The sequence below is a fragment of the Aspergillus novofumigatus genome, assembly GCF_002847465.1.
Source record: "Aspergillus novofumigatus IBT 16806 chromosome Unknown P174scaffold_4, whole genome shotgun sequence".
Classification (NCBI taxonomy): Eukaryota; Fungi; Ascomycota; class Eurotiomycetes; order Eurotiales; family Aspergillaceae; genus Aspergillus; species Aspergillus novofumigatus.
This window is the reverse complement of record NW_020194277.1, coordinates 2,158,727-2,181,828: the sequence shown is the minus strand read 5'-3', so window position 1 is coordinate 2,181,828 and position 23,102 is coordinate 2,158,727. Positions and strand designations below refer to the sequence as shown.

Genomic DNA, 23,102 nt, shown 5'->3' with positions numbered 1-23,102 from the left:
ATGGTTGACCGGAGCTCGACACCTCAGGCCAGCACCAGTGACCTTATCAGGGACTCCAAATCGGCACTAGTGCGATTCGGTTAATTGATAGGGCTCGCGTTCCCACAAACCTCAGGATTTCCGCCCGGGGCCGCAAGTAGTCAGTCACACTTCAATCCAACAACCACCCGCCGTCGACAACCACCCACCCCCTCCTACATTCTTTTCAGACCACCTTCGTCCCCGGTAGCCAATATGTCGGACTCTACTGTTGGCCAGACGAAGCAGTTTGGAAAGGGCCAGAGGACCGTTCCGGCTCAGAAGGCCCAGAAATGGTACCCCGTTGATGACGAGCCGCAGCCCAAGAAAGTCAGTACGCCCTGTACAGAGAAAAAAAAAATGCTTGATTGGAGATGCGGTTTTCATTTATGAATGAATGCGACGATTGCGCCGGTCAATGATGCCGCTTTTTGTGGGTGGATCAGGGCCAGTGTCAATGAGAACATGCATTGATAAGGAATATCGCATCTCCGGGGATATAGCTACATATCCATGACTTGCAAGTGTGTCCGGGTTAATGCGAACAAGAGTTTCTGACATGAGTGTGCATTTGAACAGGTTCGCAAGGCTATTCGTCCTACCAAGCTCCGGGAAACCCTTCAGCCCGGTACTATTCTGATCCTCCTCGCCGGTCGCTTCCGCGGCAAGCGTGTCATCCTCCTCAAGCACCTTGACCAGGGTGTCCTCCTCGTTACCGGTCCCTTCAAGATCAACGGTGTTCCTCTCAGACGGGTGAACGCTCGCTACGTGATCGCCACTAGCAAGCGTGTGGACATCAGCAGCGTCGACCAGAGCGTCCTCGAGAAGGTCAGCGCCTCCGACTACTTCACCAAGGAGAAGAAGGCCGAGAAGAAGGCCGAGGAGGCTTTCTTCAAGCAGGGAGAGAAGCCCGAGGTATGTGGATTCTGCCGATCAACTTGGTCCTATGCACCATGGAGGAAGATACTACTCCGTTGTGAATCTCGACGACATGTACTAATACGCAACTGTCTACTATAGAAGAAGAAGGTTGCCAGCGCTCGTGCCAGCGACCAGAAGGCCGTCGACCAGTCCATCCTGGCCTCCGTCAAGAAGGAGGCCTTCCTCGGCAGCTACCTCGCCAGCTCCTTCAGCCTCCGGAACGGCGACAAGCCCCACGAGATGAAGTGGTAAACGTGCGTGGTGGCCGCGGGTTCGGTAGTGATTGTGGGGAAATCTTGCGCGAGGGGCGGCTTGGATTGCAAATGGGCGTCCCCACTCCCCGGGGATCGCATATCTCTTTTGCAGCGCGGGAGGAACAAGTTCATGAAATAATGTAACTCGATACGGGCTCCGTCTTTGCTTAGGATTGCGGTCAATTCGGAAAAACCGGTTGTCATTTCCTTGTTTCAACGAAAAGTCTCCTCCAGCGTGGCCCCGATTTGCAGGACCTCATTAAAGAAAAGCCGAAATGTCAAAGAAAAAAAAAGAATACCTTTTCCAGCTGTTACACGAGCCCTTGAAAAGACTAGGCTGGGCGTTATCGTTTTATGTTAAGTATGATACATCTCTCATTTCTAGGTTCAGGTCGAGATCCAAAATTAGGAACTGCCAGGTTCTGTTCCAACTTCCAACTTCAGCTTCGTGCATATCGCCATCCCTTCTACTCTGTCCCATAGCCCAAGCGACATCGCCTACAGCGGGTATCAGCCCAGAGAACCTGCGATTGCGACCTTACGAGGATACTCGCTGCGAACTGTCTCGAGAACGCCGTTGCATCAGTCTGTACAGAGTAGTAGCTCATGCCACTGCATCATCATCAAGCATCCAAATCCAAAATATATAAGCAACATCGCACCCATATCACATAATCATATATCGATACAAAAAGCCATGAGCTCATGAACCCACAAAATCCCAAAAATTACTCATCCCTCCGCTTCCTCCGCAACCGACGCCGACTACCATCCCTAAATCTCCTCGTAGACTCCTCCACAGCCCTCCGAATCTTCTCATCGAGATCCCCATCCTGGCTCAGGCTAGCGCTAAGCTGACTCTGCGCATCATCTATAATACTAGCCGCTCCATCCTCACCATCGCCGACAGTCGTCCCACCCATCCAGTCCAGAATCCCCCAAGGCCCGAAATTCCCTTCCGCCCCACTTAGCAAATGCACATCCGTGCGACGCGCAATGCCGCCCAGGAAGAAACTCGTCGGCATCACGGAGTACCCGGAGAAGGCGAACGTCTCCTCAATGGATATTGTGGACAGATAGATGAGGTAGGTGAGCATGTGGAGGCGGAAGAGCATGGCAGGAGCGTATGTCGGGATGAAGTTAGCGAGGAGGTACGCGATGGGGTGATCATAGTGCCCGGTGAGGGGAAACGGTGCGCGTAGTGAGTGGTACCATGATTCATGGTACTTTGCGACGCTATATTTTTTGGAGTGGAGGACGTAGCGATGGACAGCGTATGCGAGGATCTACAACGTCGCAGAATGCGTCAATTTCAGTCCACAGAGCTTATCCGACCAGAAGGACGAACGATCACTCACCTCTCTCCCGAACAAACCTCGGAACAAGTCCTTCACGATCTCCCAGGGCATAGGCAGTCTCATGGACACTTTGAGAGCGCTGCGCATTCCGAGCACCTTGGTGCGAACGAGCTCAATGGCAGCTTGCGCGGCGATGCTCAAAGCAAGGTTTGCCAGCGCCCATCCCGCGACCTTGAAGTCCTTTGCTCGGATTTTGCTGCGCTTGCTTCCTGCAGGAAGGCCGAGCTCGCCATGCGCCTTGATCACCACTGCTGCAGAGGGTGTCAAGATGTCAAACAGGAAGAAGAGGACCGAGGGGAGAACGTAAAAGAAGAGTCGCACGGCCACGGTACCGAACAGTTCAACCCTGAGAGGAGGATGCGACAGCACAAGGGTCGACCATGTCATGAAGAAGAATAATAAGTTGAGGCTTGTGCTGTACGAGGAAATTGTAGGAATGAGAAATAGCGAAAGAACTGGCAGGGAGAAGAGCGCATCCATTTCGTTTGCGATCTGCGCGTTAGCCTTCAGTATAAGTGTTAGATGTCCGTATTTGATTCAACAATTGCATATTCTAAGGTTTGTGACTGAAGTAATTTTGTAGAATATGAATCTCCTGCCTGTAGCTTGCAGTTGTGTCTGACATGGCGATATTGTGGCTGGGGTCTCGCAAGTAAATACTAAGTAGGGCACAAGTTTCGCTGGTTGCGGAGACCTCGATAAGCGTTACGTCACTGTCAGCAAACTACAGGAATGCAGCAAATTCGAACAATGCGATTGTTGCTTACTGATTGGGAAATCGGACTTCTTAAAATGAAGATAGCAATCCGATTGTTCGAAGACCATGTTCAGGTAAGGACAAGGGATGAAACGGACACTGTTATCTACATCAAGACTGTATATATATTGCTTCGCCGTGATCGTCAGAACCCTCATTCTGAGCAGCTATCGTAGCACACGGCGCCATAATTCTTGATTTGATTCAATCATTCCACTAGGCTTTTATAAATTCAGGAATGAGAATACTGATGTGCTTGGCTCCCGTATGTGCATTCATTATTGATTTGCAGAAGGCCCAAGGTGACACAAGAGTATAATTGAACAATCAAACTAGGCGATGAGCAATTACCAAGTAGAAGAGAACAACAATATAACGATAATACTTTCATTTACAATTTGATGTCTGAGGCTTAAGCACAGGACCATCACAAATAAGGATAAGAGACAGAACAAAATGCTCGAGGGTATCTAAGAATACACCGCACAATAGAAACATGACGATTTACCAAACTCCTACTTCGACTGAGACGATGGAACGCCGTTCTTCAAGCCCCAATTGAAAGCCTTCTTTCGGAGATCAGGAATCACCTGCAAGAATACCAGGTTACTGAGCCAGCTGGTCAGAGTATCCCCAATGATCGAGTTCCTAGGGCTGGCACCAAGAGCGCTCGCTTTCATCATGTGGCCGACAAACATCGTAGTAATCAAATAGTCGCCTTTCTCCAAACCTTGAATCGATGCCTTGGCGACTTCGATCGGACGCTGTGGCTTGTCGGCAGCTTCCAGTTCCTTTGTAAGTTGAGGCTTGAGTTCTTGCTCGTTGTCAAAACCGGGGCTGAGAATACCCATGGGAAAGATAGTATGAATCTTGACATCGGCCGGTGGAGCTGCATTTCTGGCGCTCGCTGCCCGAGCACCGTTGTACACCTCAATCTCTTGACTCAAAGTATCGGCCAGAGACCGAATCGCGGCCTTGGCCGGAGAATAGGGAGCGTATCCCGCAATGGAGACAAAAGCAAGAGTGGAACAGGTGAAGATAAGATGTCTCTGAGGCAACGGTACCTGCTGGCTGGGAGGAACGGGCGTGAGCCAGCTCTTGAGAGTGGCATGTGCTGTATTCGCAGCGGTCCAATATACGGTGTCCATCTGGTTTCGCAGCGTGTTGACCGAGGTTTCGACGAAGAAACCGGGCTCACAGTAGCCAGCGCAACACCAAACGACGTCCGGAGCGAGACCATGATTCCACTCAGTGACCTCGGCAATAACACGCTCGCATTCTGCGGCATCTGTCAAGTCGGCACTGATATAGTGGAATCTTTGTTTCTTGACGTCTTGGGCGGTTCCCTGCACCGATGTGAGCGCCATAGATTGAAGGCGGAGACTGGGAGTCTGTCTACCTTAATGGCCTCCAGAGCTTCCCTGAGCTTTTGGACGGTGCGGGCCACAATAACGACGTTGGCACCTTTTTCAGCGAGCTGACACGCCACAGCCTTGCCCATTCCATCGGAACCCCCAGTGACAACGACAGTCTGCAGAGAAATGTTCAGCATGCCGCAGGGTCTAAAATGAGAGTTCCCAACGTACCCGACCCTCAACAGGGAAATGATTTGTTCGAAAGCCGAACATTTTGGATACGCTATATACGATAAGACCGCAGAGAATGAGTGAAATTCCCAATGTAGCGGAGGATGCGTTAGAGGGTATAAACGAATGAATTTGAGACATGAGAACAGAAACAAGTGAGAAAAATTTGGGAAGAGAAGAAGCAAGTGGCTATAAACAAAACCAATGATTCTAGATGGACTCCTGCCAAATGGTTGTCGGCTTCTCAACTTGTGGAGAAGGAGCTGACAACAAAAGTGCCGGGATACCTGAGGCAAAAATTCCCATACCCGCCGATACCAGGTCCCCGGCGGGTTGGTACCCTTGGGCAATGTCCCGCCGGTATCGATCGGTAAATAGACAAATAAAACAAACATACTTGACATAGTTTAGCGCCGCGACGGCGGTGAGAGGAAATCCCAAAATTTTAATGCAAAAGTCATCAAGTCGATACAGTAGATCTTGGTCAAAATAAGCCCACATCAATTTCCCTCAAGATGGCCAAGAAAAGAAAGGCTGGCGGTCGCCCTGCGAAGCAGAACTCCGCTCAGGAGACTGAGCGCTCAAAGTTTGCTTTCGAGGAAAGGTTCGACGATTCCGAAGATGAGTTCCAAGCGGGCCGCGACCACATTTTGCTGGAAGAAGCCCCGGAGGCAAAGAGACGGAGGAAAATGGCAGAGCAAGGTTTGTCTGAGTAGTTGCATTTTGCATCCGTCCTGTTCGTTTCTGACTTTGTGTCCTTTAGAGGAAGAGCTTCAGCCATCCGACGAGGAGATCATGGCCTACGAGGAAGATGACGACCTAGACGACGAGGAGGATTACGATGAAGATGCCTATGAAGATGAGAATGATGATTATGATGAAATGGGGCTGGGTTCATCGAAGGCCAAAAAGTCCCGCCGTGGCGATAGTCCTGGTTCGAATGCTTCAGAAGATGAGGAAGGCATTGCTGCGTGGGGAACGTCCAAGAAGGATCTTTACAACGCCGATCAAATCGAGACTGAAGCTGATGCGCTCGAAGAAGAGGCGGAAGCAAAGCGACTCCAACAGAAGCACCTACAGGCCATGAACGAGGAAGACTTTGGCTTCGATGAAACGGAATGGGTTGAATCTGAGAAGAAGGAAGACGCAGAAGATGAGGCTGGTGTGGTGACGGAAGTTCTTCCGCAGGTGGAGATTACAGACGACATGAGCACAGAAGAGAAACTGAAAATCCTAAAGACGAGATATCCCGAGTTCGAGCCATTGGCGAAAGATTTTGTTGATCTTCAAGCAAAACATGCCGAGCTCGAAAAAGCTGCCAAAGACGTGAAGGCGCCGGAAGACGAGGAAGCGATCTTGGGACCAGCTCCGGCTCCCGTCATCAAGTTCCGTGCTCTGTCGGCTTACCTGGGAGCGATTAGCATGTACTTCATGCTCTTATCGTCATCTCAGGACGCATCCGGAAAACCATCCCCTCTGCCGCCCTCTCAACTACGAGCTCACCCAGTCATGGGTTCGTTGGTCAAGTTCAGAAAGCTCTGGGAGACAGTCAAGGATCTCTCCGTTCCCGAAATCCCTAAGGAGGATGCTACGAAGAAGCAAGAGAGCAAGCAGCGTTCAGACGCCTCTCTATCGACAACCAAGAAGCAAGTCCAGAAGAGCAAGCAAGAACAAGAACCAAAGAAGAAGAAGAAGAGCGAAAAGAAACAATCTAAAGCGCAGCGCGCAGCCGAGGCAGCACAGGCGGAAGCCGAAGCCCGCAGAGCAGAGAAGCTACGCGAGACGGAAGCGAACCTTGCGGACCTTTCAAAGCTCGTCACAGAGCCCATCAAAAAGCGCAAGAGCCAGAAAACCAAGTCAGCACGGGACGCCGAAGACTCCGACTTTGGTGATGAGGATGCTCTTACCGCCAAGGAGGCCGAAGAAAAGGCCAGACAGAAACGCTCGCTGCGTTTCTACACCTCCCAGCTTGCACAGAAGGCCAACAAACGTAATGCAGCTGGCCGAGACGCTGGTGGTGATGCGGATCTGCCTTATCGCGAGCGGTTGAAGGATCGTCAAGCTCGCCTCAATGCTGAAGCCGAGAGGCGTGGTAAGCAGAGACCAGACAATATGGAACAGCTTGGCGGCGACAGCGATGAGGAAGACCATAGACTCGCCAAGGAGATCAGGGGCGGCGGGGCCGGAACTGACGATGACGAGTATTACGATATGGTCGCGGCCCGCTCCAAGCAGAAGAAGGACGAAAAGAAGGCCCGCGCAGAGGCTTATGCGGCCGCAGCCCGCGAAGGCGGACGAGTGGAGATCCAAGAGGAGGTTGGACCAGACGGCAAACGTGCCATCACCTACCAGATCGAGAAGAACAAGGGTCTTGCACCGAAGCGCAATAAGGATTCCCGCAACCCCCGTGTCAAGAAGAGGAAGAAGTTCGAAGAGAAGAAGAAGAAGCTCGGCAGTATCCGCCAGATTTACAAGGGAGGCGAAGGTCCTGGTGGCTACGGTGGTGAACTTACTGGTATCAAGAAGAACCTGGTCAAGAGTGTCAAGCTATAGATCATCGTTTACTTCTCTTTGGATACATGCACTATGGGCGTTCATTGTGTTCTCTAAAATATGGGTTTGCGTGTACATATATAATTCATCCGAAGATATACACCTTTCAATCTCTCACATTCTACTTTCCTCCTGCACCTCCATCCTCTCCACGTTTTCATCAGATACTCAATGTTACTCAGCATTCGCAAAGCAAAAGTAAGCCAATACCACACTCGAGTAGAAGGAAATTGGTAACATGAAGCTCCAGCGCAATCACTCCAGGAGGTATACCATACGTTATTTTTCTGTTCTAGCAAAGAGGGACCCTAGCATCTCTCTCACCCCTTCAGCATCGCAAGTGTTCGACAAGTCGCAGGCCAGGAAACGCCTCGCTAAGACATCCTAGATTCACGAAAATTTACCATCAGCCTTCCACATTGCCCCGGATATGAGATGAGCCTACCGCTTCAGCCAGAGTCTCTGTCTCCTCAGCTGACAATGTGGCACAAGCCGCGATCAGATTTTCGCCGCGAGCGGAGAGAGCAGCGAGCTCATTTGCCCGGTCAACGATCGTCTGACTTATCCCGTTCATTGCTGCGCAACTGCTCAGATAAGCATCTTAGGGTAAGATCGACTATTGGGAGAGGCACATACATCGTCCCGAAACTTTTGTTGCTACGACCCGAACGGAAACTGTACTCGGTATGGATCAGATATCATGGGCCTTTGGATTGACCTGAAAGTATGCACGGGACCATACTTATAGAGATATGTGATCTGGTCTTCCACTTGGCGAGCCTCCCCAGAGATGCGAACTTCCATATGTCCCAGCTGGAGTCTAGGCCTTGGCTGAAGGAATCCATTTTCGAATATTTCGTGAAAATGCGTTGCCGCGATAACCTTCGGGCGTCCTCGAGGCTCAGCAAATGCTCGAGTATCCCGCAAGCGAGGCCGATGCCATCTGCGAGTCGTAGTTAAGTCCTGGCAGAGTGCTGGAGATAATAGAGAGACACACCACTTTCGTTGGTTCCGTTGCCAAATTCATCGATTAGAAGTAAGCTTCTCCCGGTTACCTGCTTCAGGTCAAAGGAGATTTGTTGTAGGTCGTTCATGAATGTGCTTTGGATCTGGTGCTAGTCAGCAGCTTATCTTCGCTGTTAAGTCACACAATCATACTTTTGACACGCTCTCTTGGGAGTTCATCTTCACCAGAATCTTGTCAGTCACTCCGATTTCTGCTTTCTCTGCTGGAACGAAGCTGCTACAATCAATTCGCTGTCACATAGTATGGTTATAGCACATACCTTCCGACTTGTGCCAGGTATACGTTCAGAGCAACCTGTCTCTCAGCTGAAGCCCCAGATACATGGTCACTGGGGATCCATACCTGTTTCATGTAGACGCTTTTTCCAGAATAATTGGGTCCGGTAAGAATAAGCATACTTGGACCATGGGGTTTCTCCAGCACCTCCTGTGAGACTCGACTTTCAGTCTCCGAGCTGCCTCCTACTAAGAACGTATCATTTGGTACATATGATGAGACTGTCAACTCCTGAAGTATGTGCCTTGGATAAGTCAGCGAGTTAGAAGAATGCATTACCAGAACGATCTCACCTGCCACCTTTGATTCTGATCATATTCTCCTCTACCATCTTGGGGCGAACCATATTATAGAAACTCGCTGCTTGTGCCATAGCAAGGAGACTGAACGCATGAGTCTAGATCATCAATATGAGTGTCAATGCATTACCTGTCAATATGGCCACATATATCTGACGCTTGCACGAGCACAACCTCATATTGCAGAACCTTCTGCGCAAGCTCGTAAACAATCTCAATTTCCTTCTCTAGAGAAGCATACAAGTTAGCTCATTGTCGCTGTAAAGGAGACTCTCCGTGGAATACCGCAAATCAGCCCGTATATGTCGCCCAAGCTCTGGTCCATCTCCCTCATCCTGAAGTCCTTAAAGTATGCTCGATTCTCAGTAACAAATATAAGCTCCCAATCATTAGCCGTGCCGCTGTAAGCTGCTTTACCCTTGTCGTTGAGTGGGACGGCAATGTTGAACCCGAGCTGGGGGAAGTATATCACGTTGACGTCGATATCGAGGCTTTCGGGGATCGTCGCTGCTATCTCTGTTGCAACTTCTTTCAGGAGATCGTTTAGACCGTCATATGTGTCCTTCATCCGGTCAAGTTCTCGGTCGAGACCTGGCTTCACAACAGTTCTACCTTGGTCTTCTGAGCAATCAATGTCGACCTGAAGAAAGAATTAGCTGAGGCGTCTGGAACCACTGAACGGATTATACAATTTCTTGAATCATCCTTCCTACTCGATATAGTTGAGATGCTTCAAATACACGGAGCGCCTGGACATTCGTTAGTATGCTTGCAGCATTTCCCTAGACGATCGTACCTGAGTACGCAAGTTCAGAGTATCGGCACCGAATGTCTCCTTCAACGCATCATGAATATCAATGCCATAGAAGGCGAACTGAGCCATATTAGACATGCCCGTACAGAGATATCGCATATGCAGACGTACAGCAAGTAGTGTAGCCCAGACTGTTGTCTTGAAACCGGTGATCTTAGCACTTCCAGTACTGATGCCTTTTCGGACGTTGATCATCACGGGCCGAAGGTTTTTGATATGCTTCAAGCTCTTCACAATTTTATTTGAGGTATTATAATTGTCCTGCCTCAGGTAGACACTGATGAAGTCATGACGCTCGCAGATGACATTCATTTCGACGCTTGGGCGAAGGAACGTCTGTCTAAGCCGGGATCTCCCCTGTGGAGTATGTGCAAAGCGCTGGAACAAACCATACACGGAGAGGCCTTCTTTCGAGGCTGGTGACTTTCTTCCAGGGCCTTGATTGAGCATGCTGGGGTGGGACTCGGACTCTGTGATTTGCAGGGAAAGTAAAGTGCTTCTGTTGATGAACCTAGAACACTGTCAGAACGCATGTCGCAATCAGGGACTTGAGTTTCCAGGACCTACATGGTTCCTTTGAGGCTGAACATCTCGACAGAGCGGACTTGATATGCTGCATTCGACCCGAGCGTAGTTATCGAGTCAGTAGTTCTTCGCCTTTGGAGGTATGCGAGGACAGCTCCTGCACAGCCTATGGTGACGGTATTTTCCATATCGATGGAGCTTGCCATGTGCAGAAGCCTTCCCTCCTGAAGTGAGAAACCCAGACTCTCCGCATCCAGTTGCTCAGGGTCAATCAATCCATTGTGAGGGACAAAGAACTTAATCTTTTGTTCGTGAGCTGAAGCAACCTCCAGAGCCGCCAATTTAGCTGTAGCATTGAAATGGCTGAATTCTTGTGACGGGCGTATATCGAGTTGATAAGGCAGGTAACGATGAGTTCCTACAGAGCCACCAATCAGCTATATGCAAATGCAAGCATTATCAAGAATCAGCATACCACCTTGGTCTGAGCTCTCTGGTGTATTCAAGTAGTCAACGCGAGCTGAGGTAAGGAGCACAGTGGGCTTCGTCTGTTCGATCACTAGCCTGTTGTCAGTGCTTTCCTCAGGGCCAAGTGGGAAGATCTTGACCAACAACTATCAACTGCATCGTTACTTGAAGATCTTATGTCTCCTAAAAGGTAGAGTCTTTCTTCCTGAGCTGAGTAGTAAGAGCAACCAACGGTGCCTGATTCTCGCATATCGATTGCGACAATGACCTGCTCAAGGTCGTCATCAGAAGACCTCTCCAATGAGCTATTACGGACCCTGTGAGCTGGGACATTGTTTGAATGAAGAGGTCCTGATTCAGAAGTTCTTTGCAAATTGGGGCTGGAATTGTTTGAAATATTCGGTCTCTGGCGTAAGGGCACCGATTCGTCCGTACGGCTGTTCCTTGAATTGCGAGAATGTGGTGTAATGTATGACTGATGTGCTGTGCGTCTTCTCTTAAATTGAGACGACATATTGGATGAGGATTCTTTAAGGTAGCAGACGCTGATGAGATTGTTGATCGAGGGAGCGTTGAACTGCCTCTATTGTTGGTTAGTCTTAAGCCTCAGGCTTCCAGGATTCACATGGTCTTGATTGCTACAGTTCCGAACCACGAGAAATCTCAATCGTCCATGCAATTATTTTCAGGTCACTCATTTAATATACATAAGAGGAGATGCTATTGTACATATCCAAAGAAGATGAACTCCATCAAAGCCAAGTGGCGCCGGATCTTGAGCCAGCCAAGACAAATGCAGCACAGATGATACACCAACACCGACAAACAGATATGCTCCCTTACATTAAAGAAATCATGCCTTTTCCTCCTTTGCACCGTCTGCTGCAACCTCAAGCGCGGTCTTGTCCGCGTTGAACGAGATGACGGCAGTTTGTCCCGAGGTCAACTCACCACGAATGATCTTATCAGCGAGTCTATTACCAATCTCCTTGGCTATCAAGCGATTAAGAGGCCGAGCACCATACTTGGGATCATAGCCCTTCTCGCAAAGCCAATCTTTGATCTCGTTGTCAATTTGCAGGACAATGCGGCGGTCATCAAGCCTTGCCTGGAGTTCCCTGACTCGGATATCAACGATATCCCGCAACGCCTCTCGTGAAAGTCTCTTGAATATGATGAACTCATCGATACGGTTGAGGAACTCCGGAGGATAGGCACTCTGCACGACTTCCATAACCGCCTGTTTGATGTCAGGGGAAAGTTCCGCATCGCCGTAATCCTTGAAGGAGTGCAATGGGTTCGCGCCAACAAGGATGTCAGCACCGAGGTTCGAAGTCAAGACTATGAGGGTATTCCTGAAATCGACTTTGTGACCTTGGGCATCCGTTAGGAAGCCTTCGTCTAGCACCTGCAGCAGCAAGGCGGAGATGTCGCGATGAGCCTTTTCAAACTCGTCGAACAACAGGACTGCGTATGGTTTTCGTCTCACAGCCTCCGTGAGCTGTCCGGCATCATCGTAGCCAACGTATCCGGCAGGTGACCCGATAAGACGGCTGATTGTGTGTTTCTCCTGGAATTCGCTCATGTCGAATCTCAAGACGGCAGTCTCAGTTGAGAACAAAAACTCCGCCATCCTCTTGCAGAGTTCTGTCTTCCCAACACCGGTAGGACCCAAGAACATGAAAGATGCCAGCGGACGGTTTTGACCACTCAGACCCGCTCTCTGCATCCGTACGGCATTGGCAACGGCTGTGAGAGCTTCGTCCTGTCCACGAACCGACTGTCTAAGTGTATCCTCCATGTGGATGAGTTTCTCCACCTCTCCAGCCATGAGCTTGTTGACAGGAATGCCGGTTGTCCGAGACACGACGTTTGCGATGTCATCCGGGGTCACAGAGTCGTGAATCAATGTCGTACCTCCCGCGGCCGCCTCGTCGCCCTCTTTGGGAAGTTTCGCCTCAAGGCTTGGAATGGTCGAATATCTCAACTCTCCAGCCTTCGCAAAATTACCCTCCCTCTGTGCTTGGTCGAGCTCGAATCGAGCACGTTCAAGCTCTTCCTTAGTGCGCTTGAGGGACTCGATTTCAGCCTTCTCCTTCTCCCAAACCTCAGTGAGCTTCGCAGATTCTTCTTGTTTGGCCTTCAGGTCCTCTTGGAGCTTTTCGCGTCGCTCACGACTAGTGATGTCAGTCTCCTTGCGGAGAGATTCAAGCTCGATCTGAATAGTAGTGATTTGGCGATCTAATTCTCTGATCACATCGGGCTTTGACTCTTGCTGTAGTCGCAGAGCCGAGGCTGCCTCGTCAACGAGATCGATAGCCTTGTCGGGAAGGAACCTGTCAGTGATGTAGCGGTTGCTGTACGTTGCCGCGGCGACTAGGGCTGCGTCGGTAATCCGCACACCATGGTGTACTTCGTATTTGTTCTTGATACCACGCAAGATGGAAATTGTAGCGGCGACTGACGGCTCGCCGACTTGGATGGGCTGGAATCGTCGTGCCAGAGCGACATCTTTCTCGATCAATCTGTACTCGTTAAGAGTGGTGGCACCACAGCACTGCAGGTCGCCTCTGGACAGTGCTGGCTTGAGAAGGTTACTAGCATCGATGCTGCCCTCAGCCTTGCCTAGCCCAAGCAAGGTATGAAGTTCATCGATGAAGAGAATAACGCCACCTTGCGCGTCCTCAACTTCCTTGAGAACAGATTTCAGACGTTCTTCAAAGTCACCCCGGAACTTTGCACCAGCAATGAGGGAGCCAAGGTCAAGGGCAATGACACGCTTGTCCTTGATGCTTTCCGGAACATCCCCCTGCACGATTCGTTGAGCCAATCCTTCCAGAATCGCAGTTTTACCGGTACCGGCCGCTCCGATAAGGACGGGATTGTTCTTCGTTCTCCTCGATAATACTTGGATAGTGCGGTGGATTTCCGAATCTCTTCCAATAACTGGGTCGAGTTTCCCTTTCTTGGCCTTCTCCGTGAGATCGACACCAAATTGTTCCAAAGCGGACTTCTCTGGCTCGCCGCCCAGATTCATTCGATGTGTACCACCCGGGGGATGCGGTCGTCCATTAGCATAGTGGCGAATTGAAGATATCGACTGTAGGGCGGCAGGGAGGGAAGCTCTAGGCAGAAGAGACTGTGTTTGTGGGAGACAACGTAATGTCTGGGAAGAACGGAATATACGGTTCGGTGATAGAGCGGGCGTTCGAAGAAGCCGGGCTCGAGCGAGCTGCCTCGACGCCATGGGCGGTTTTGTTAGTAGTACAAGCAGCTGAAGTCAATTTTCGACCTTAGGTTCCAGTAAGGTATAAGATAAGAATTGAACGCCAGAGCACAAGCCTGTGACTTCCTATATACCCCGAGTCGCCAACGGTCCCAAGGTGATCCAAGGATCCTGATGCTTCTCGAAAGCTCCACCTTTCTGAGCGCTGTGAGTGGCGGAAGCTCTCCAGCAGAACCGACCAAGCTCCGTCACCTCCCAGATCACGTGTAGGGCCCATCGAGGGGCCTTTTTCGCACCTAACCCGCTTTTGCCCAGGACCCTCCTTGGGACGAAAAAAAACTTCTTCTACTGGACACCTCACCCCTCTCCTATTTATTGCTTCTTCTTTCCCTCTTCTTCTCTAACCACACACATATTTTTCAATTCTCTATATCATATCACAATGGGTTTCACCGACTTCGTCTCTGAGGCTGGCCTCACCCGTATGTCTTCTTTTTATTCTTTTGCCCCTGGTCAGTAGCTAATGGTGCCCCTCAGTTGCCAACAACTACCTGGCTAGCAGGAGCTACATCGTTGGGTAAGACGCACATCTTTTGGGCTTTCTTCATATATTGTATCCTCCAAGCACAAGCTTCACCTCGATTGCATGATGAAAACAAATTGGTCCGTGTTTAGGAGGCGGCTTAAGACCCCGCTGGATGACTACACAACAATTGCGAGAAATCGTGTTTCTGATTACGAGGAAAAATCTGCGTGCTATTCTTGAGACAGACACAACTTGTGCTCAAAGAAGCAATACCTAGATTTGTGTTGACTAACATGTCAAAATAGCGATGCTCCTTCCCAGGCCGATGTTGTGACCTTCAAGGCCTTCTCTGGCGCCCCTGACGCTGAGAAGTACCCTCACGTTGCTCGCTGGTACAAGCACATTGCTTCTTTCGAGCCTGAGTTCTCCAGCCTTCCCGGTGATGCCTCCAAGGCCTACACTGCCTATGGCCCCGAGAGCACCGAGCTGCCCACCAACCCCAAGGACAAGCCCGCTGCTGAGGAGGACGACGACATGGACCTCTTCGGCAGTGACGAGGAAGAGGAGGACCCGGAGGTTGTTGCCCAGCGTGAGGCTCGCCTTGCTGAGTACAAGAAGAAGAAGGAGGGCAAGGCTAAGCCTGCTGCCAAGTCCATTGTGACTCTCGAGGTTAAGCCTTGGGGTATGTTTGACCGCTCATAGTCCCCATTCCGGACTTGAGACTAATTGCTCTTGTTTAGATGACGAGACCAACCTCGAGGAGCTCCTCGAGAATGTCAAGGCCATCGAGATGGACGGCCTTGTCTGGGGTGCCTACAAGTGGGTTCCTGTTGGTTTCGGTATCAAGAAGCTCCAGATCAACCTTGTCGTTGAGGACGAGAAGGTTTCTCTGGACGAGCTTCAGCAGCGGATTGAGGAGGATGAGGATCACGTCCAGTCCACCGATGTCGTAAGTTTCAGCCTTTGATCTGACGGCGAGACAATAGATGCTGACATTACCTCACAGGCCGCTATGCAGAAGCTGTAAATGAAATGCCCGTTATGAAGACCAACGGTGTGATGATGGAATATTTATGCGACTTGTAGTGTCATGAAACAACTAGAAGTCGACTGGAGCAGTCTCCAGTCGTTTTGATGAAAATCAAACTCAATGCACAAAATACCCACATTCGTTCGTCTCCTGCTGTAGCACAGAACCTGCCTGAAAACATGAATATAGGGGGAAGCCCATTGGACCCAGCCGTTCTTATTCCACTTCAGATAGGCATACTGTCAGGAGTTCTTCCGAATCCGAAGTTTCAGATGCCCCATACCAACCGCATTTTATATATCTAGGTAGTAAAGGCTCAAGCTGCCGATTGAAAAAGTAAATATCTTACACCTGGCTTCGCATCTCAATATGAAAACACTTCCAATACCATGAAATCGTCAACTCCCTTTTAACGCCGCTGTACAATCGTGGAATCATTGGTATCATCTTCATACGCCAAACAAGAACTGCGCTGCTGAACAAGAAACCGACGTTTCACTCGTCAAGATCACATTCTTCCACTCTTGAAAGGTTTAATCTTTATGGGCAGCGCAAATATCAACCGTTCCTGCTTCATCTCATTAGCAACGCCTGGTTTAGTTTTTATTTGCCGCTCTGAGCCATGCTTCGGGATATTATGTAAAACAGAAGAATAAGAGATACCCGCTTCAAACGTTGGAACTTTAGAAGATTTCTCTTGCCCGTTTGAATCTTCTCTATCTGGTTCAAGAATAGCTTCCTCAGTAGATTCACCAGAGATCTTTTTCGGGCGGCCTGAACGTTTGCCATCTTCCACATATTCCGGCAGAATACGGAAATCAACCGCTGGATTGTAGCCTCGCTCTCTAGCTTTCTTAACCCAATATTGGATGGTTTGACGCGAGAGACCAAGGCTAGCCTCAACCACCTTGATGTCAACACCAATGGTCATCATAGTTAAGGCTTGAACGCGTATGGTAATCGGATAAGGCAGCTTAGGCTTATGTTCCATTTTGGCGGTCTCAACAAAGGAGGCAGGCAGGCAGAGAGATATGGTGGATTGTAGGGGAAGGTTGCATCGAGCGCAGATTAAATCGAGGAGATCAAAAGCGGCTCTAAATTGCTTTTTCTTGGAGATAATGATAGATCGAGTCACAGAGGCTACGAGACAGTGTTTTGATACCAATAGGTGCCTTTGGTCTCCCTAATAATTCTGGTGGTACCTGTACTATGTATGCATGTCTTGCCAAGCTTAGGTACCAGCGGCCAAAGTCTTGAACCACACCATATTTTGTAGGTACCTAAATGCGTATCATGATCCTCCGGTCACCCGTACAAGCTAGTGCACAATTGGTCGATAACGTCGTAGCCCAGTAGGTAGGTTCCTTACATGGAAGCTGTTTAATCCACGGAGAGCTGCAAATCTACAGGCACTATCAGCATTTCACTCCTTAAACAGATTGCACGATTTGCATTGATTCACAGCCAACCTATCCATAATTCCACCCTTGTCGTGAGAAACCCGCCTAGCCGGCCACCATGGGCTTCATATCGCGAATACTCACACTCTTCGGGCTCGTTCTGCTCGCACATGCGTATGCCACATCTCTCGACCCGCAAACTACTCCAGAAGACTAACTAGCTGAATCTAAATCTACAGAGGCTACTCCGCCCACGAACACACAGTTCTATACAGTAACGTGCGCCTTTCCTCAGCCTCCACCGCGCTTCCCCACGATATCGTCATCGAGGCCTTGGTCTCCCTCGTCATCGTCTCCGCGGGCCTCGTGCTAGGCACAGAGAAACTCAAGCCGATTAGCTGGAGCGAATGGGCAGGGGAGATTGAGAGGGAAGGTGGCGCCAGGAATCCTTATCTGCGGCTGGAGGAGCGATACGGTTTCTGGGATATCAGGGTGAGTTGACGTTCCCTTTGGGTGTCAGTTTGACCTGGGCTAATTCAGTACTAGGCGAAGAGAAAGGAATTCGCGGAATGGGTTCGGGGGAATGATGCCTTGGCGGAAGCGAAATGAGGAGGATCAATATCTTGAGATGAGGTTATGTTATGGTACATTGATAGATCGCCTCGATTATAACTGATGAGGGGCATCTGCCTCAGCATCATGAATTCTTTCTGCACTATCTTTATGATTTTGAACATGCTCGATGGTCCGGTCCTAGTATCTCCGCGATATGCTTCAGAAGGCATTCCAAGAACTGGTCATGAATTACGGATTTGGCGATTGCCTAGGAGCTACGAAAGCCATATCAATGAAGAGATGAAACGAGGTACAGGTCGTTACATGAAAGTACACGCCATGGCTTGCCTAGGTCTATGCAGTAGGCGAACGCTTCGCTTATGGGGCCATCAATGAAGGGCCAACGAACCACTATCTACCTGGCAAGAGAGAAGTAGACCGTGATAGTGAGTGGCGAGTCAGATCCATCTAACTTATAGTCACGCATAGCCATATGCTAGCGGCAAGCCGCTTGCAAAGGGAACTCGATTCGGTATCATCGTTTCGAGGACTAGTTTAAGGGTCATAAACAGGACATTTCGACGAGTTCTCCTTTCTATGGTAATGTTTCGTACAGATGTACCCGCCGCTCTGAGCAAAGTCCCGCACAGTGCTTGATTCACCCTCATGCTTGGAGTCGCCTTGACCCTCATATTCGCGCTGTGGCGGTACGGTAAAGAAGAACAATGGACTGCCGAGGAATCTGACAATGTGGCCTTATCCCGGACAACGCTCTTGCGAGACAACCAGCTCATTCTCCATCCGGACCTCGGCGGCTCGACCATCACCCCCATCAGCGGGCTTGGTATCTTCTTCGATAAATCTGGCAATTCTGCCACCACCCCAGCGATATTTCTCCATTCCATCCAGAAGTTTGGTGCCGCGCCGGAGGTGTCCTTGTTCTTCCACTTACGGCCCTTGTCAGTTCCAACCGTTGCGCCTAGCGAGAGGTACGCAGTCGTGCGCTGCCACTCATACGGTAATGGGCCAGGAAAGCAACCGATCCCGAACTGCTTCAGACTTATTGTTCGCCACGGCTACACAGACGAGGTCATCACCCCAGACCGGGGAATCCTGGCAGTCATATTTTTAGTGTTCCTGTAGTGAGAAGCCCAAGGCTAGTGCTTGATACTGCATCAATGTCAAAATTGGATAATGTTAGAGCTTACAGTGTATCGTCGGCAGAATTGCCACGCTCTGGATAAAGTCAGGGCTATTCTTCGAATTTCAATATATGACTCTGCGATATGTTCCTCTAGTGCTGTATATTGCAGTCTTCACTGGGTTTAAAAAGCCTATAATTCGATTTGGATAGACCTCATTAGAGACCTACACTCAACGACAAAACGGCTTCTAGCCATAAGATTGCCGGCTACCTATACTCAGAGGGACGGCCGCATCCTTAGGAGTCCCATTCAGCGCCGGCCACTGAAATAAGGCCGCTGCACCGATGAAAGAAGAACACCACAGCACAGAATTACTGCGTCTAGATAAAGGAGATGGGCACAGGAAACATTGAAACTCATATTTATGGCCACCTAGTGGTCACAGACCTTGGACTTATATTTTGTCCAACGCCAAGGGAAATGACCTCTGAAATTCGCAGAGGCGAGTGGTACCTTCAGCTGTCGACTCATCACTGTAATAACTAATGCATGCTGCACTGCTACCCATGCAACATAGCCTTTATCCCTGCGCAGGATGTGGAGGGGGTCTTAGCCTCGATAATAGTAGCAATCATCCTTGGAGGCATTGAGCTCCAAATGAGAGGGGGTACAGAATTGGCCATATAATTCCTATTAATCCTTGCAGAGATCAGTTAATCGTGATGGTATCTGCAGTGGAACACTGAATAACTCACCTCTGGTGTCTTCGTTAAGCTGGTTAGCCTATATGCGTTGACGAGATGCAAGTTCTTTCAAAATTCTGGTAGTCGTCGTCCTTGCTCGGACGTTCCAATCCATGTCTTTTTCCACTTTCCTCCTCATCATCCAAGTAGTATAGATCACGAAGGATTGTAAGCTTCGTCATCATTTCTTGCGAAACACGCCCTATCCGAGGCCTTCAAGAGCACTAATTGCCCTACGAATAGTGGCGAATGGGGCACCGTGCCATTGTTTTGCGCCTGAATTTGTTCCCTGAATCGGATATCGTACAGATATACCCTAGTATACTGGCACCCTTGGGAGACATCCGTTACCTTGCCCTGATTCAATTGATATAGGGCGTATCCTTGTGCCATTGGCACCCTTATCTTGGTGGTATTGCCTTGGCACCGCTCTTTTAACATTGGATTCTGTCTCTTAGTTCAAACCGGATAAAGAAGTCCAGGTCACTGGACAGGAAAAAACAATGGGTCCAGTCCATGGCAATTAAGTCAGAACCCGCTGATTCAATGTTTTTGACTGCTGCCACCATTTTGAGTGAAAAATGGGCAGCAAGGTTCAGCATCGGCGCAGGCAAACTATGGAGTTTCAATCCGTATTCTAAGATCCTTCAAGGTAGGCCAGACCTCCACTTCTGATGTTGAGCTACACTAGTCAGCAAAGATCAACACGAGAGGGTAAATGGACTCACCCGTCAACCTGAGAATCCCAGTTGGAGGTCACGCTTCTAGAATTGACCGAATCCCTTTCCAAATCTAGATATCATGACCCCCGTCGGTTACCGTTGTGCATAAAGCATCAGTGAATGTAGGCGTGAATCTGATGCGATTAACCACACACTCAGTAGAAGAGGCTCTGCTCCCACGGTCCCACCACAGAGATCAGTTCTTGTATTAGCAGGACAAGATAAACATTCATGTCATCTGATCAGCTGGTGTATGACACAATTTCGGACCTCTTTTGATGCGAGAAAAAAGATCGAATTGCGTGGATAAATGTGCCAAGGGCCTCTCATTTAGCCCCGTGGAGTCATCCGAGCTTGACTCTTAGTCGTATGTACTCGTCTCTGTCGGTGGGCGCCGACAGCTTGAGAGAATACTTCGACCCACGGTTTCCCCAAACGCAGTTGGCAATGCCTTCCTTTGTAGCTAGGCGCCAGGACGCAAGATTCCTAAGTTGTTGTCTCATCGGCCGTATCAAGCGGTTTCTATTTCCCGAGGACGTCGTCATCTGCTTAGAGAGACCACCTTCATCCCAGTTTGCATGACCTTTTTATCCCAATTTCGTTCAAACGGGCTGCGATGAATACCTGCTCGGCAGGCTACACTGTCCGCACGATAGATTTTTCATTGTGCAGGAACACCTGATCACGGATGAAGGGCCACATGTTCCGCATTTTGGCGGGCCACGAAGAAACTCGAGGAGATTTATTGCTCAGGTTCGGGATCAGAGCACTGACAAAGATAAATCATGGCATCTGTCATTGTTGTTCGGCCGACAAGTTGGAGGGATGCTGTCCAACAGCCACGAACTCGTCCGCTCGTAGGCCCAACTTCGATCTCATGTTCACGTTCGGACCCGATTTCACCAGCGCCGGTCGAATAACTCCAGCTTGGTCCCACCAAGTGCGCACATCAGCTAAGTTGACTGCAAGACCCCTTTCAAGTCCCCACCTTCTGTCGTGCGGGCGCGCCACCACTAGGTACATTGTATGTGCCTTATGAGCTGCCTCACCCCGGTGGAACTGCTCATCGGGATGTCCACGAATCTCCAGACGGTCTACCTTCATTGGACTCGTGATATACCGCGCCGGTGTTGGGAATGGCGTCAGTCGCCACTCTTCGTCATTGCCTAATACTGAAGCAATAGGTACGCCGTTAAGTCCAGACGAAGAGCCCGCTGACAAACAGAAAACTGCATAGCGCCCAGCCATCCATCACCTGTTCCCTGGTCGAGAGGCGCGCGGAAATCGCAGACTGCCGCTTCCTTGCTGGCAATGTCCTCCAAGGACATCTAGTTGTCTCCGTCAGCACCCCATTTCCGGTGCTCGAATAACCCACTCGCCTTCAGAACTCCGGTGGTATCAAAGTGTCCAGACTTTTCATCGTGCAGGAACACCTGATCATGGATGATGGACAACATGCTCCGCAATTTGGGTGAGCCATGAAGAAGAAACTCCGAGGAGATCCATTGCTCAGGTTCGGGCATCAGAGCACTGACAAAGATAAACCATGGCAACTGGGTGTATTGTGAGACTTGGTGACTTGTCACGAGAGTGCAAAGTCCAGAAAATGCAACTGGAAAGCCACCTGCCGCACAAGAAGAACGGCGAGAGATAATGGGACGTCAGCTGGGGGTGGTATAGGGCAATATACCAGCAACGCAACGTGGACAATAGCGTATCCATCGTATAATGCCTGCTGGACATACCGAAGGGAGCGGATGCCACGTTGACGCTCTGATATACGAGCCCTTGCTCCTCTCTTGGCATCAGTAGCCGATACTAAGCCCTACATTCAATGCCGAGGCCGGTATCCGTCCTCTTGGGGGAGCAATGTTCCAGGTCGCCTGCGACCTATGGACTTGGGGGATAGAGCTCTAAAGCTGTAACGGGCCAGGGTACCCTGGTTCGATATCTCGACTTAAAAGCAGTCGGCGCAGGAGAGGAAAAGACTAGCCTGCGATGAAGTTCTGATGGATCTATTGGAGCAGGAGACGCCTTCTCCTTCAGCGTATACTCCTCTCGCTCTGTGTAGTCTGAGTGATTGACACCGACGTCTATGAATTGCCGGCCCTTGGCCATATTGCCCCAGAAATTCAAAAACCGGATCTGGCTCTTGAGGATCAGGTGGTGGTGTCTCTTCCCGAGGAGATCCTCATGAATTTTTGCTTGTCAGCAAGATTGGCATATATATCTAGGAGTAAATTTAGGTTAGTGTCGTTCCATTATCGCCCCAGGAGTTAGAGACGAACGTTTGACATACCACTGTCCTGTCTGCGAAGATTTCTCAAAGTCCAGCACTGGTTTTGCCCAGCACTCCAGAATATACGACCACCGGTCAAGCCCTCATTTTTAGGTCCATGGCCACTAATAGTCTCTGTACAGCCTAACTGCACTGATGAAGAATCGAAGAGCAGCCGTTCACGCCACATATCCAGGATCTCCAGGCATAAGCCCGAGGGATTTCGCAGAGTGAAGGATGGCGGTTAGCAAGATCAGGTAAAGCAGTGAGTAGGAGAAGAAGCAGTCTCCGATATCTAGCTGATTCCATTATATTAGGCAGTAAGAGTCATGAGTTGATGTATATTCACTACTCTCTGCTGGTCGATCTAAAGTGAATGACATTTTACTCACAGGGATAACATTATTTCTGCTCTGTCTGTGTGAAGGTCTTACAGAATTATTAATAGTTAACAAGCCTTCTTATCATTATCATAGTTCAGCTAAGTAAAAGTCAGAGGAAAGACTTGCTTCCACGTAATCTCCCTATATCTATATATAATAATAGGATAATGAACGAGAGACCACTCGAGGATAATGTCTCTTTCTACATGCTAGCACTCGACTGTCTATCCTATGTTTA

At 49.7% G+C, this 23,102-nt stretch overlaps 9 protein-coding genes across 9 annotated transcripts; 5 read left to right on the top strand and 4 right to left on the bottom strand.

The window, feature by feature from the left end:
* Positions 1-234: 234 nt before the first annotated feature.
* Positions 235-1,629, top strand: P174DRAFT_389416 (60S ribosomal protein eL6; the record flags this gene model as incomplete). The annotated part of the gene is made up of 3 exons (XM_024823445.1): positions 235-348; positions 598-933; positions 1,039-1,629. The coding sequence occupies 3 exons, from the start codon at positions 235-237 to the stop codon at positions 1,189-1,191; spliced, it is 603 nt and encodes a 200-aa protein (XP_024682848.1). The 3' UTR covers positions 1,192-1,629.
* A 77-nt stretch (positions 1,630-1,706) lies between these two features.
* Positions 1,707-3,185, bottom strand: P174DRAFT_441535 (sterol desaturase family protein). Its single transcript, XM_024827337.1, has 2 exons — positions 2,552-3,185; positions 1,707-2,479 (listed from the first exon to the last, which is right to left on the bottom strand). Exons 1-2 carry the CDS (start codon positions 2,936-2,938, stop codon positions 1,922-1,924), a joined length of 945 nt encoding a protein of 314 aa, XP_024682847.1. The 5' UTR covers positions 2,939-3,185; the 3' UTR covers positions 1,707-1,921.
* A 529-nt stretch (positions 3,186-3,714) lies between these two features.
* ksrA (3-dehydrosphinganine reductase) lies at positions 3,715-5,138 on the bottom strand. The gene is made up of 3 exons (XM_024827336.1): positions 4,895-5,138; positions 4,708-4,839; positions 3,715-4,654 (listed from the first exon to the last, which is right to left on the bottom strand). The coding sequence occupies exons 1-3, from the start codon at positions 4,934-4,936 to the stop codon at positions 3,824-3,826; spliced, it is 1,005 nt and encodes a 334-aa protein (XP_024682846.1). The 5' UTR covers positions 4,937-5,138; the 3' UTR covers positions 3,715-3,823.
* Positions 5,139-5,367: 229 nt separating this feature from the next.
* Positions 5,368-7,633, top strand: P174DRAFT_512435 (something about silencing 10 family protein). Its single transcript, XM_024831878.1, has 2 exons — positions 5,368-5,596; positions 5,658-7,633. The coding sequence occupies exons 1-2, from the start codon at positions 5,410-5,412 to the stop codon at positions 7,445-7,447; spliced, it is 1,977 nt and encodes a 658-aa protein (XP_024682845.1). The 5' UTR covers positions 5,368-5,409; the 3' UTR covers positions 7,448-7,633.
* A 93-nt stretch (positions 7,634-7,726) lies between these two features.
* Positions 7,727-11,370, bottom strand: P174DRAFT_512434 (MutS family protein MSH5; the record flags this gene model as incomplete). Its single annotated transcript, XM_024831877.1, has 16 exons — positions 7,727-7,831; positions 7,893-8,031; positions 8,166-8,340; positions 8,445-8,556; positions 8,606-8,687; positions 8,734-8,768; positions 8,817-8,994; positions 9,044-9,133; positions 9,180-9,276; positions 9,335-9,689; positions 9,739-9,798; positions 9,846-9,923; positions 9,975-10,374; positions 10,431-10,806; positions 10,864-10,990; positions 11,089-11,370. The coding sequence occupies 16 exons, from the start codon at positions 11,368-11,370 to the stop codon at positions 7,727-7,729; spliced, it is 2,691 nt and encodes an 896-aa protein (XP_024682844.1).
* Positions 11,371-11,495: 125 nt separating this feature from the next.
* On the bottom strand, positions 11,496-14,232 carry hsp78 (chaperone ATPase HSP78). Its single transcript, XM_024827335.1, has one exon. The coding sequence runs from the start codon at positions 13,891-13,893 to the stop codon at positions 11,710-11,712; it is 2,184 nt and encodes a 727-aa protein (XP_024682843.1). The 5' UTR covers positions 13,894-14,232; the 3' UTR covers positions 11,496-11,709.
* Positions 14,233-14,437: 205 nt separating this feature from the next.
* Positions 14,438-15,708, top strand: P174DRAFT_512432 (translation elongation factor 1 subunit beta). The gene is made up of 5 exons (XM_024831876.1): positions 14,438-14,564; positions 14,620-14,659; positions 14,914-15,290; positions 15,349-15,557; positions 15,588-15,708. Exons 1-5 carry the CDS (start codon positions 14,525-14,527, stop codon positions 15,633-15,635), a joined length of 714 nt encoding a protein of 237 aa, XP_024682842.1. The 5' UTR covers positions 14,438-14,524; the 3' UTR covers positions 15,636-15,708.
* Positions 15,709-16,956: 1,248 nt separating this feature from the next.
* P174DRAFT_512431 (membrane magnesium transporter family protein) lies at positions 16,957-18,002 on the top strand. The gene is made up of 3 exons (XM_024831875.1): positions 16,957-17,212; positions 17,278-17,530; positions 17,585-18,002. The coding sequence occupies exons 1-3, from the start codon at positions 17,157-17,159 to the stop codon at positions 17,645-17,647; spliced, it is 372 nt and encodes a 123-aa protein (XP_024682841.1). The 5' UTR covers positions 16,957-17,156; the 3' UTR covers positions 17,648-18,002.
* Positions 18,003-18,259: 257 nt separating this feature from the next.
* Positions 18,260-18,788, top strand: P174DRAFT_451147 (potassium transporter; the record flags this gene model as incomplete). Its single annotated transcript, XM_024828992.1, has 1 exon — positions 18,260-18,788. The coding sequence occupies one exon, from the start codon at positions 18,260-18,262 to the stop codon at positions 18,734-18,736; it is 477 nt and encodes a 158-aa protein (XP_024682840.1). The 3' UTR covers positions 18,737-18,788.
* Between the last annotated feature and the right edge of the window lie 4,314 nt (positions 18,789-23,102).

Coding starts and splice junctions, on each gene's coding strand:
- P174DRAFT_441535 (XM_024827337.1), bottom strand. CDS start 2,938: ATGACATGGTCGACCCTTGTGCTGTCGCATCCTCCTCTCAGGGTTGAA. Junction 2,480..2,551: donor GAGGTTTGTTCGGGAGAGAG/GTGAGTGATCGT, acceptor GCGACGTTGTAG/ATCCTCGCATACGCTGTCCA.
- P174DRAFT_512435 (XM_024831878.1), top strand. CDS start 5,410: ATGGCCAAGAAAAGAAAGGCTGGCGGTCGCCCTGCGAAGCAGAACTCC. Junction 5,597..5,657: donor GAGGAAAATGGCAGAGCAAG/GTTTGTCTGAGT, acceptor TGTGTCCTTTAG/AGGAAGAGCTTCAGCCATCC.
- hsp78 (XM_024827335.1), bottom strand. CDS start 13,893: ATGAATCTGGGCGGCGAGCCAGAGAAGTCCGCTTTGGAACAATTTGGT.
- P174DRAFT_512431 (XM_024831875.1), top strand. CDS start 17,157: ATGGGCTTCATATCGCGAATACTCACACTCTTCGGGCTCGTTCTGCTC. Junction 17,213..17,277: donor CTCGTTCTGCTCGCACATGC/GTATGCCACATC, acceptor CTAAATCTACAG/AGGCTACTCCGCCCACGAAC. Junction 17,531..17,584: donor ACGGTTTCTGGGATATCAGG/GTGAGTTGACGT, acceptor ATTCAGTACTAG/GCGAAGAGAAAGGAATTCGC.
- P174DRAFT_512432 (XM_024831876.1), top strand. CDS start 14,525: ATGGGTTTCACCGACTTCGTCTCTGAGGCTGGCCTCACCC. Junction 15,291..15,348: donor TCTCGAGGTTAAGCCTTGGG/GTATGTTTGACC, acceptor GCTCTTGTTTAG/ATGACGAGACCAACCTCGAG. Junction 15,558..15,587: donor ACGTCCAGTCCACCGATGTC/GTAAGTTTCAGC, acceptor TCTGACGGCGAG/ACAATAGATGCTGACATTAC.
- ksrA (XM_024827336.1), bottom strand. CDS start 4,936: ATGTTCGGCTTTCGAACAAATCATTTCCCTGTTGAGGGTCGG. Junction 4,840..4,894: donor ATTTCCCTGTTGAGGGTCGG/GTACGTTGGGAA, acceptor ATTTCTCTGCAG/ACTGTCGTTGTCACTGGGGG. Junction 4,655..4,707: donor AAGCTCTGGAGGCCATTAAG/GTAGACAGACTC, acceptor ACATCGGTGCAG/GGAACCGCCCAAGACGTCAA.